We start from the raw sequence: 12,394 nt of genomic DNA, 5'->3' as shown, positions 1-12,394 counted from the left end.
AGAAGTAGAAATGTATAGAAAAAAATATTCTACTTGTTTAAACGAATGTACAGATATTTACAAATGTGCAGTTTACAAATGTAAAATTTTCAGATTATATGTATAAATAAATGAGTCAGTTATGATGGACAATGTATATTTATGAATGTTTTAACTATACAGGCTGAATATAGCCTGCGGGGGAAAAAACTGTGCTCTGTAGCACCGACTAGCTTATATTTTGCAACAAATCTATTACATCCATTACCATGGTACTCTCACGGAAGGAGCAAGCCAATGGAGCAGATTGCGGTGAGTAATTTATATTAAACAATCAGAGGTAAATACAAACAAAGTGATATGAAGAAGATGAATAATAGCACACAAAATCATAGACAAAGAATTTGCATTTGTGTGTGCGTCGCTGAGCCCCGCCTCCCCCGCTCTTGTGTTTCTCTCCTCTGTTACTCGGAGGTAAAAATGGCAAACTTGCGGGTATGATCGATCAGGCTTGAGTGATTTAATGCCGGCAAGGCCCCCGCTTGCATTACTCTCCACGGAGCTCTTTGATCTGCCAGTGTGTTTACACGTGAGGATCACTCAACAGCTACGCTGCTGAGACAGCCCGCTCTTACTACGAGAGTTCATGTCTCGCTCTGCTTTGCTCGCGGCTCGCCTTCTTGAATAAAGATGCCCCACCCTTTTTTTTGTGCTACGAGCGGATTTGAGAGAATGCGCGCAGCATTTTTGATCTGCCAGAGTGTTACACATAAAGATCATCAAAACTCCTCTTCTAACAAGTGGTTTGATCTTTTTTTTAGGCGGATTAAAAAGAATGCTGTCATTAATGATTATCACTGACCGCTTCAAATTGGACGCGTCTGGGCCACGCCCGACGCTGAGGCAGCACGCACGGGGGCTGACTGCTCCGCTATGAGAGCAATAAGTCTAACAAAGCATTTTCTGAAAGCATTTTCAGGGAAAGCAAATTTCCTCTTCTGAGTGTGGGGTCCCCATACGGCGACCAGCCTCTCAATTTAATCCAAGCCCTTATCACACGGGCTGAGGCCTGACAGGCCATCCCTGTAGTGCCAAACTGGGTGTTGGAGACAATAAAATGAGGTTATTCACTGCAATTCGCTCGAATACCCCGCGATTCAACTGCGTGGTTCTCACCTCAGTTCAGAGCAAAGATGCACACGTCCTGCGCTCAGAGGTGATGAATTTGCTGCCGATATGAGCCGTAGAAACCGTTCCCCCAGTTCAGAGCGAGTCAGGCTTCCACAGCCGCTACTTCCTCGTCCCCAAAAAAGATGGTGCCCTCCGGCCCATCCTCGATCTCAGACACCTGAATCACACCCTCATGAAAAGGTAGTTCAGGATGACTACGCTGAAACAGATTCTTGTAAATTCGCTCAAGAGACTGGTTATTTTCGCTGGATGCATTCTTTCTGGCCCCCTGCACTTTTACGAAGTACATGGACGCAGCTCTCTCCCCTCTGAGACAGATGGGAATCCGCATTCTCAACTACCTCGACAACTGGCTCCTTCTGGCCCAGTCAGAGGCAGAATTAATATCACACAGGACCCTCCTCCTCAGCCACCTGGAGTTCCTGGGACTCGGGGTCAAATTTGCCAAGAGCTTGTTGTTCTCCAGCCAGCGAATATCGTTCCTGGGAACAATTTTTAACTCAGCCCAAATGAGAGCTGTAGTCACGCCGGAACAGGCTCTGGCCATACGGAGACTAGCGACCTCCTTCTAGATGGGTACCACTCGCCCTCTCAAAGCGTTTCAGGGGATGGTGGGCCTCATGGCGGTGGCATCGCCAGCGCTACAGTTGGGTCTGCTTTGTATACGCCCCCTTCAGCGCTGGTTGAAACCACGGATTCCATCCCATGCGTGGCGTCACAGACGCCTGCAGATCAGGGTGAGTCAGGCCTGTGTAACAGCCCTGGCCCCCGGGAAAAAACTCCCACTAGATGGAACAGGGCGTAGCCATAGGGATGGTTTGCTGAAGGACAGTTGTCACAACAGACGCCTCCAACTCCGGTTGGGGGGCGCTGTGCGAGGCCATACCGACCTTCGGCCACTGGCCGAAGGCGGAAAAAGACTTCCACACCAATTGCCTGAAAATACTAGCAGTATGTCAAGCCTGTCAGTTCTTCCTGCCAGTCCTAAAAGGGCACCATGTGCTCAACCCGCGCTCACTGAGAGCAGTGCATATACCGGGCAAATTGAACCAAGGAGCGGACATGTTATCAGGGAGCAATGTTTCCTCAGGGGAATGGACGCTCCATCTGCAGACGGTTCAGAGGATCTGGGAGATCTTCGGCAAGGCCTAGGTGGACCTCTTCGCCTCAGAAGACAACTCTCACTGCCCAATTTATTTATCAAAGACCAAGGATGCGTTGGCCCATGATTGGCCCAACCTCCTTCATGCTTTTCCCCTGATCGCCCTGATCCCACAGGTAATCAGGTGAGTAAGGGAACGGAAACCCAAGCCTTTCAGCCTCCCAGAGCAAGTTTTAAACACAATTTTGGAGGCTAGAGCCCTGTCTACGAGACACCTCTACGCCTTGAAGTGGTCTTTTTTTTTTCTCCGCTTGGTGTCTAAACTGCGGCAAAGACCCTCAGACTTCCGCTTTGACAGAGGTATTGTCATTTCTGCAAGAGCTGCTGGATAAGGGACGCTCCCCATCCACGCTCAAAGTCTATATGGCGGCTATAGTGGCGGCTTATGCCCCTATCGAGGGCCAATCGGTGGGCAGACACAGCGCGGTCATCCGCTTTCTAAGGGGTGCCAGGAGGCTGAATCCGCCTCATCCCCCTACCGTCCCTTCATGGGATCTGCCCACGGTGCTGAGGGCTCTGAAGGGCCCTGCCTTGGAGCCGCTACAGTCTGCCAACATTCGGTCGCTATCGCTGAAGACTGCTCTGCTTCTAGCACTGGCATCAGTAAAGCGAATAGGTGACCTGCAGGCGCTCTCTATTAGCCCTGCCTTCCTGGAATTCGGGACTAACGACACTAAAGTCATCCTGAAACCAAGGCACGTTTACCTCCTTCTAGATGGGTACCACATGTACCAAATGACATTTGCAAGGTTTTATAACCTGGAAGTCCTGGCCTTGCAGGCCAAGGTCCTTTCCGCTTGAAATGACAGGTGCTGCGTAAACCGATCGGGCGGAGAGCCCTTGACCGTATCACGCTCAAGCTCTCTGGCATCAGTTCACCTGTTGGCTCTCGACCCTTGGGTGTCGGAAGTTACAGGAGTACTTTGGAACGATTAACCATGTGTGTCTTAGCCTTGGATTGTTGTTAACTTCTCTATGGGCAATGGTTGCTTATGGAAGTCTGATATCTTTAGTCGTTCCACTACATTAGCAGGGTGTGATTGTACTGTGTTCCCATATGCATCTAGCAAGATGCAGTACGAGTGTAGTATTGAAAGGGAATGTACTCGGTTACTTAACATAACCTCGGTTCCCTGAGATACGGGAACGAGTACTGCATTGCTAGCAGTGCTGTGTAGCTGCACGACTCAGTCGTCGCTTCAGTCGAAGTAAGTTGAGAATCCTGTGGCAAACGCCCGCTTATATAGCCAGACGCCCTGCCCATTCTGGTGGGCTTTGGCAGGCTTGGTGGGCTTCGTTGCCAAATGGCTCGTGCAGCTCCGCTGCCTAGCCATTGGTTTGTTTTTTAATACACTGCACGAACCACTGGCCGTGCAGTTTCACTGCGTGAATGAAGAAAGACTTCAGTTCAGGAGAAAAAAGGCTTTTTCCCATATGCGTCTAGTAAGACGCAGTACTCGTTCCCGTGTCTTACGTTTTCTGTAATTAATTTCTCCACTTCCAGCAATTGCCTGTCTTTCAAGTATTATGTAAATACATATGCATATTTCTATTTATACAACTTTACAGTAAATATTGCACAAATATGTACATAAATCTTCTGTTCCAAATGTTACCACATTATTATTATTATTATTTTATATTTTTTATTTAGTCTTATTTAATTGTTCTTTCTGTTCTCATGTCATGTATGTATGTATGTATGTATGTGAGCTCCTAAAAAAACAACAAATTCCTTGTGTGTCTGCACACACTTGGCGAATAAAGCTAATTCTGATTTTGATTGATTAAAATTATGCTTTCGGGGGACACATTCCAAAGGAAGGCATTAAGGCACGTCCTAATCCAAAATTAGCTTAATTTCCTGTCTCATGAGATACCTTAATCTGATCGATTTTTATAGGCAGCATAGATGTATCCTTCGCTGCCTTTAATATCCCACAATCCTGTGCATTCCATTCCGTGATGGTTGAACTAAAAAAATAAAGATGGCATTTGAAAGTAAATGTAAAAAGTGCTTTCAAAGAAGCACAAAATCACTTTTACGGACTTTCCCTCCTGGTGGAATGACCTGCCCAACTCAATCTGAGCAGCTGAGTCCTTAGCCATCTTCAAGAATCGGCTAAAAACCCATCTCTTCTCTCGTCTGTTAAATGACTAAATGTAAATGTAAAGTTGCGTTTGGTGGACAGTTTGTGTGTAAATGTATATTTCTGACTAACTTTTGATGTTAATTCTAGCGAGAAATCAATATTATAGTAATTAAATATTTGTTTAGTTATAACCAAAACTTGTTCTATTTTGTTGTACATCATTAAACCGTTACGCTGCCTCAAAAGCCTGTCCGAAATCAGTTTCATGAGGTGCCTTCATGTGACACACATGGAATAAAAAAGCTGCACAATGTTATTGTAACATTGAGGCGTGACAACAGGGTTGGTGGATCCAAATGCAGGCTTTATTCAAAAGAGTGGTCAAAACAGGCAGGGTTGAAAACCAGCAAACGGATATAAACCAAGGCAGAGGCAAAAGAGTAATCTACAAAGCAGGTAAAGGTCAGGGAAGGTAGTGATGTGACATTTGAGCCGAGGCATCGGAACTTGTCAAATAAAGGGGCGTGCCAGATGAAGCCTCGATTCGAAGCTTGTGTTGTTAACATAGAAATCATGTGACCAATGACAAACAAAGCTTTACTTTTTGTCCATTCACTTTGCGTGTTGGAGTGTTCGAATCCCCAGATCTTACTTTACGAGTAAGTTTTAATTCTGACTTATTCTGTTACTTTTAGATACCCATTCATACAAGTAATATGAAGAATACAAATTATTTCAGGAAAATTAAATATTTGTCAAATGCAATTCATATGTGTACATTATACATCATATTGATATTCGTACTGGTATTAAATTGCACAGTTTAATGGGTAAATAATAATTATTGAATTAAATGAATTTATCAGAGACACACTGTTAGGCTTTTATTTGTGCACGTAACTTAAATCGATCTGTGGAATGTGTGGTAAATGCCTCGTCCTACGGAGCGTCTTTCACAGGCTTTTGGCTGCTATATTTTTGTTTTCGAGACTCGAAGCTTTGAATCTTTTCCCGAAACAGTCAGAAGAAAGCCTCAGTGCTTCACGAGGCTTCATTTGCCCATCACTAAGGGAAGGCAACAAACAATCATAAACAAGGAAACAGTCCAGGGTCAGCAACACTAAGGCAAGGCAAGGCAAGGCAAGGCGGAACTAGGAAACACTGAAAACCACAAAGACATTACAGGCTATCAATACTCCGCAATGTGTGTGCGGATGAGTGCAACCTTTATAGTGTGAGATTGATAAAGTAATGAGACACAGGTGAAGGCAATCAGTGATGATGAGTCCGGCAAAGGATTATGGGAAATGTAGTTTGTGAAAGTGTGACAAGAGTCAGGGGTGGAGTGCCCTCTGGTGGAGCTCATGGGCACTCCAGCTGATGATCGTGACAGTTATACACACAAATACAAAACCCCATCATGCTAACACACGTGATACAAAATAATGCAATAAACATTAATTTAACAAAAGAGTGTAACGAACCCTAATGTGTATATAACTGATAAGAAAAAGAAAATAAAACTTAGATGAAACATTTATTTGATAATAATGAAAAAGCAGCAAATGTAAGTGTCACACAGGCAATTCTGGGAACATTTTTCATTGTAAATGATAAGATTAAGTGTTATTTTTACTTCCAAAAACTTTTTCTTCTCACTTTATACAGTAAGGGAACATCATATTAACCAGTCAGCAGGTTTTTACAATTTTTACAGTCTTTTACCATTAAAATTAGAATAATTTTTCACAGTGCAGGGAATGCATGATAATGTATACCTTGAATACAATATAAGTTGCTTTGGAGAAAAGTGTCTGTGCATTATTTCATTTTTGGGTGAACTATCTCTTTAATAGGCCTGGTCCCTCGAACTGTTGTGTTAACAGTCAAAAGCCATTAAAATAAACGGTTCTTTTTCTGAGGGCAAAGTGAATAGGCTTGTTTGAGATGAGCAAAATCTGCGCAGAACCGATCACCAGTGATCACCGCGAGATGCATGCCGGTTAGAAAAGTGTCCAAGTTACGTCTGACTTGCTCTGATGTCATGCTGACGTGTGCCAAAAAACTCTAGCGGCGGCTGTGTCGGATTGTGCAGTCGAGCGCAGTTGCTCTCCACCGACTGCGCTGATCATAAGCATGATGGGAAACGACTGACTGACGACACAGCTTAATGCTCATTGGTTCAGACAACTGTCATGCTGCAGTTCTCTTCTAAATATATATATATATATTTTTTTAATCTGATTTCATGTGATTATGTATTTAAATTATGCATGAATGTTCCCAAACACTATGACAGTATGATCTCTGTGTGAGATGTGATTGTTGTCATATTTCTATAAAAATCTAAAATACATGTTTGTATTAAAGTAAAAATGGATGATAAATACACCTTTCGTATGGAATTAAATAGCAAGCACTTTGAGTGTCTTGTTCATCATATTTATTTTCATATAAAAGCAACAGAACTGAAATTATATTGTGTTTATTAGCAACACATGCTGTAAGTGAGAATAACGCGATATCTGCCTTTGATCTCGTTGGTATCTGTTCCCTTCGAGAGGTCAGAACTGTCCGTCTTGACTGCGCTTATTTCACTCCTCCCCTCACTGCAGCCGCCTACTCACGCCTTCATTTCAGGCAAGGTGAGGCGCATCTCAAACAAGCCTAATGTATTGCAGTTTACATCAATTTAAGCTTTACAAACATAGGTATGAATGGATTTGGATAGATCTTTGTGGCCTTTCTTTGTTTCGACTTCTGCTGCTGCATCCTCAGGAATTTTTATGGCAGTTCTTTCCTAAACCTTACGATTGGGTTTGGTGGTTAGGGTCAACCTGTAGTCCAATGAGAAGACCTCTCTTAGGTAGTCATGGGTGCAGAAGGTCTCCCTTCCTGTCCTGCTAGAGGTGTCTGGCAGTTGTCTTGGCATCGTATCTGATGTTTCTGAACATTTGTTTATGTTCCTCCACCAAGGTCCAATCACAGTGTGGCACATCTCCCTCCACACCGGCAGTTAGTGAGGGGCCCTGCCATAAACTGGTCCCTGAAATGCCATCCCGACTCTTGTTCACCACACACATTTTAAGTTTTTATTTTCTGTATTCTTTTCTTTTTTTCCCCTCAAAACACTGTTTGCAGTGGAACGAGCCATCATCTCTGACTGTAAATTCATGACTGCACACTAATTGGTGTCAGTTGTTCATGTCAGTTATAAAATAATCATCCAATGTCAATGTATTTAATTAATTTAAGTAGAGTTATAGAATGTTAAAGGTGGCCCACTTTTCATGAAAACTACTGGCACATTTTATCTAGCCAAAGTAACATCTATACATATTACAAGAAAATTTAATTTTTAGCATTTTAATCTATTTTACCTGCAGTATAAAATAAAACATGTCCTGTCACAATATTTGTTTACATTTATTGAATAACTTTACAATATAGAAATGTATTAAATCACAATGTCAAAGGGCTTACTACCTTTCTTGATGAGGGAGTTCTCCTTCGAGGTTTGGCCACAATCACCAGTGTCAAACTGCTTCAGCAGAACTTATTTTATCATTTGAAGAAACGGTGTTCCTTTAATTCAAGACCATTTATTGTATATGACAATTTACATTACAATCAAGCATAAATGGCCCAATTTACCTGAATTCACCCTACATACTTGGAACTCCTGGGATCCGTAATATATCCTTGTCTGTTACACAGCAGAAATTCTTTCAGTGTGATGCGCAACACACAACTGCGACTGTACAGGATGTTTGAACATTACTTGGTTAGAGTATGTATTATCAGTTGGCACTAAATAGAGTCTTGCACACAGTAGCCATAAGGGTAACCATAGCAATAGGCTGCTTGATTGTTTTCTTTCAGGAAGCAGGATCTATATCATGCGGTACAATGACATAACATGTTGTCGATATTTATCAGTTTATTTTAAATGTACATGTCACAAGTATATTAAATATCAAAACTTAAATTTTTTTTTTTGAAAAAGTATTTGAGAGATAATGTGACAATGTTGGGGCAGCAAAAACAATTGTGGCATTTATACAAAGCTTAACATACCACAAATTAAAAATGAACTATAGAAAATCCCTTTAAAAAGCTAGACCTTCCCTCAAAGTCATTTTATAACTCACACTCTAACAAAATTATTATGAACTGGTGTTCTAGTTTGATATCACTGAAATATTTTGATTCAGAGAGATCTGAACTATATGTAATATTACCAATGTATGTAATAATGGTGTTATATAATACACAAACTCATTCTTTCACTATTGTGAGTTTTACAGGCCTGTTGGTTTGTGGTGTGACAGCAATTAATTTTAAATGAACCAAGCAAGATTTTCAAGCCAAACATGGTCAGTCAGACATGTGATGCTCAAATATCATTATTGATTTAAACAAACTCTGTTGGGTAATCAAAACATTTAGCTTTTAGTTTTTAGAAGAAAGTATTTGAATTTGATCAGTTTTAAATTTGAAGGATACTTTAAACATTGAGTATTTAACTTAATAATGAACCATATATTGTTTTATGATGAATAGATACAGTATTATTCATACATCAGACACCCTCCTGTTTTTCATACCACTGTTAAATTCATTTTTCATGTTTCATGTTTCTTCCCCTTTCAGTCCCTTTTCTGGCTGTTCTTTGGACTCCTCCACTTGTGTTTGTGCATTCTGCCTTCCTCTCATGTAAGCATTCACACTCTCCAGTAAATCAATGGAGTGATTGATCAGAAGAGCGAGCCAAGCCAGGCCGAAGAATATCCAGGCTGCCATCAGACAGCTGTACCACTCTGGGTAGTTTATCGCTGGGTTGTGATCTGGCAGGAAAAACGATGTGAAGATTAGGGTTGGGATGATATAATTGGAATCAAATCAGATTTGAAATTGTAATTAATGTTAAGATGATGAATTTACTTAATATCAGTTCATTGAAATGCAACACAGTCACAACAGAGGAATTTGATTGATCCAACACAAGTTTAGCAGGAAAACAAATAATGACTACAACAATTTTGACTGAATATGCCTATTTACTGTAATTTGCACCCTCATTATACCATCTCTATTTTGAATATTTTCTGGGTGTTTCACCATAGCTAATGAAAATTAAGGTTTAATTAAATTTAATGTTAAATATATTATTAAATGCTATGCATATAACAGTAATATGAATTTCTTTCTATTGGCTTAAATACGTTTTAAATTTGAATTATAATTCTGCATCTTATTTGTTACCTCAATTCAAAATTCAAATTCAGGAAAATTCAAATAAAATTTTGAATGACACAATACCCAAACTGTGATGTCACTTCCTGACTAGGGCTACAAGAATAATTTCAAAATGTAAATAACTTTCAGAGGATTAACAGTAAAACAAAGAAGGCTTTATATAATAATAATAATGCATATCTATATTTTCCATATCTAATAACAATGCATCATAACACATAAGCATCATCATTTATTTGTTATATAGTTAAGGTACATGCTGATAATTAAAAATATTGAAGTATGAATGTTGAAGTATAAATAGTTTGCTCATTTTTGTATGTGTAGTCTCCTACCTGCGACATAATCTCCGAATCCAATAGTGCTGAGTGTTATGAAGCAGTAATAAATGGCTTCAGCGTAACTCCATCCCTCATACTCTTTAAAAAGCAGCATAGGAACCACAAAGTACAGGAATGCTGAGCTCACAAAGGATATACTGTGAATGGATATTCGTACACATTTCTGTGGGAAGGAACAGAATCATGGGTACAGTGTGTTTGCACGTAAAGGTCATGCATGTTCATTTCGAATTGTATTGCTTATCACAGACAAATATGTATGTATGTATGTATGTATTTGTTTGTTTGTTTAGACTTAAAACCCACCACATCATCTTTAGTGCTGACTGTAAAAGAAAAAGTTAAATTCTCACCCCTCTATCAAATTTTTTCTCCAGAAAATTGCAAAAATTTCGCTCAATGGCCAGCATGTATTTTCCAACTCTATTTAAGATCACTACGTTCAAGGGAATGCCAAAAAGTGCAAACAACACACAGAAGATTTGACCAGCTGTCGTCAGTGGAATTATATTCCCATAGCCTGTAAAAAGATGAAAACATTAAATGATCTTAGATTTAAATAATAATAGATGCCACACAACAAACTGGATTGTCAAATTCATTGTGTTAAGTGTCCCATTCCTCACCAATAGTTGTGACCACAGTTGCCGCAAACACAGATGAGCTGGTAAATTTCCAGAAGCCATCTGCGGTGTCATTGCTGTCTGGACTCAAGCCACTCAGGGAAGCAGCTTTTATCATCTTTAAAACAGTAATGGCAAGCAATGAGTACTTATTTGTAATACATGAACTGACAATAAAAAACACTAACTGAGAGTGTGATTATGCACATGTAAATGACGTATAACCCTGTTCTGTTATAACAAAACTATTACATTCTCAACTTTAATTATTATTATTATTATTATTATTATCTACTTAAGCAGAAAACATTCTTTTTCACAAAAAGGCTATTTCATTGTACAGAAAGAGCTAAATAATCATGTAAATAATCTCAACAATAGACCAACAAAGATAATTTTATATAGAAGAGATTTCCAAATTTCCAACAAAAGGAGATTCAATTATAAACTGTCAGTCTTGTTTAACAAACACAAACTGGTTTTGGTGTCTTGATTGGTGGTCTTGATTATTTTCTGCACAGATTTTCATTTCAAAGATTTTTTTGACCAAAAGTACTAATTATTTTAAATGAATGAAAATGCATGTATACATTTGCACTGAAACAGTTGATATATATATATATATATATATATATATATATATACACGTGTGTGTAAAAAAAAGTTGTTCAAGGTGTTGTTAATGTGAAAAAAATAAATTTAAGCAAAATCTACTCTCCAATCATACCTGTGCTAGTTCTCGGAGACCATTCTGCCCCACACAAGGGTACTTCTCAAGTAGTTTCATTCTTTTCTCCTTCAGAAGATCAATCTGTTGCAACACATACCATCCTTCTAGTTTCCAGAAGATCAGCCCTCCAACAAGGACATAGGCTACATAAATAACTCCAAGGAACAGGATAGAAGGAGTTACACTGAGAAACTGGCATAACTTTCCCGAAAACACGGGGTGCATGGTTCCTTTGGTCGCCTGGCTCACCTGTCTGCCAATGCAGCTATAGGATGGTGCTACTGGGTGTGGATTTACTCTGTTTATGTGACAGGCAAATCACCCCCTTGTGTAATGAATGCCAGTCAGACCTTATGACCTGGCATGCAAATGTTGATTGAAAGAGAGCAGAAGACAGTCAGTGAGGAATTAAAGAGGGAGATTGAAGTGGTTAGAAGCTACAGTCAGTACTCTCTGCCAATGGTTTAATGTTCTTGTATCAAAACTTAGCTTCTTTGGTTGTTTACATCAATCAATTATTTCAAAGAGTACCTAAGCACACACCAAAAACAGGAAAATCATCTGGTCATCTGTATGTCTCGCCATAAATTCATCAAAGTATTATGTTTACTTTAGATCTGTCTGATCTACAGCCTTGCCAATGGCAACCATAAGAAAACACACTTACACATATGTGCTAATGCATGAAGCCTCAACATTTACTATTTTCAAATCTCTGAACCACTGCACTTGAGCTCAGTTATGTAGGTATGAATAAATAAAGAAATAGATATAGTTTGTGTTATGGTCATTTGAATACGTATTTGAATATGGTTTAGGTTAAAAAACAGATACAAGAATAAACATAAGATGTGCACAAAATTGATCTGTGTTAGGATAAACAGGTGAACTGTGTTTTAATATCAGATAAAAAAAACAACAACCTCAAAACCCATATTCATAAAGTTTAATTTAAAGGGGTCATATGGCGTTGCTAAAAAGAACATTCTTTTGTGAATTTGGTGTAATGAAATGTG

At 39.7% G+C, this 12,394-nt stretch overlaps 1 protein-coding gene across 1 annotated transcript; it reads right to left on the bottom strand.

The window, feature by feature from the left end:
• Positions 1-9,057: 9,057 nt before the first annotated feature.
• On the bottom strand, positions 9,058-11,603 carry LOC107572181 (potassium channel subfamily K member 17-like). The gene is made up of 5 exons (XM_016258599.1): positions 11,376-11,603; positions 10,652-10,766; positions 10,379-10,545; positions 10,020-10,188; positions 9,058-9,272 (listed from the first exon to the last, which is right to left on the bottom strand). The coding sequence occupies exons 1-5, from the start codon at positions 11,601-11,603 to the stop codon at positions 9,058-9,060; spliced, it is 894 nt and encodes a 297-aa protein (XP_016114085.1).
• Positions 11,604-12,394: the final 791 nt, after the last annotated feature.

The sequence above is a fragment of the Sinocyclocheilus grahami genome, unplaced genomic scaffold (genome assembly GCF_001515645.1).
Source record: "Sinocyclocheilus grahami isolate Dianchi unplaced genomic scaffold, SAMN03320097.WGS_v1.1 scaffold1712.1, whole genome shotgun sequence".
Lineage (NCBI taxonomy): Eukaryota > Metazoa > Chordata > Actinopteri > Cypriniformes > Cyprinidae > Sinocyclocheilus > Sinocyclocheilus grahami.
Note: the sequence above shows the minus strand (reverse complement) of the source record. Positions and strands in the feature narration are given on the sequence as shown.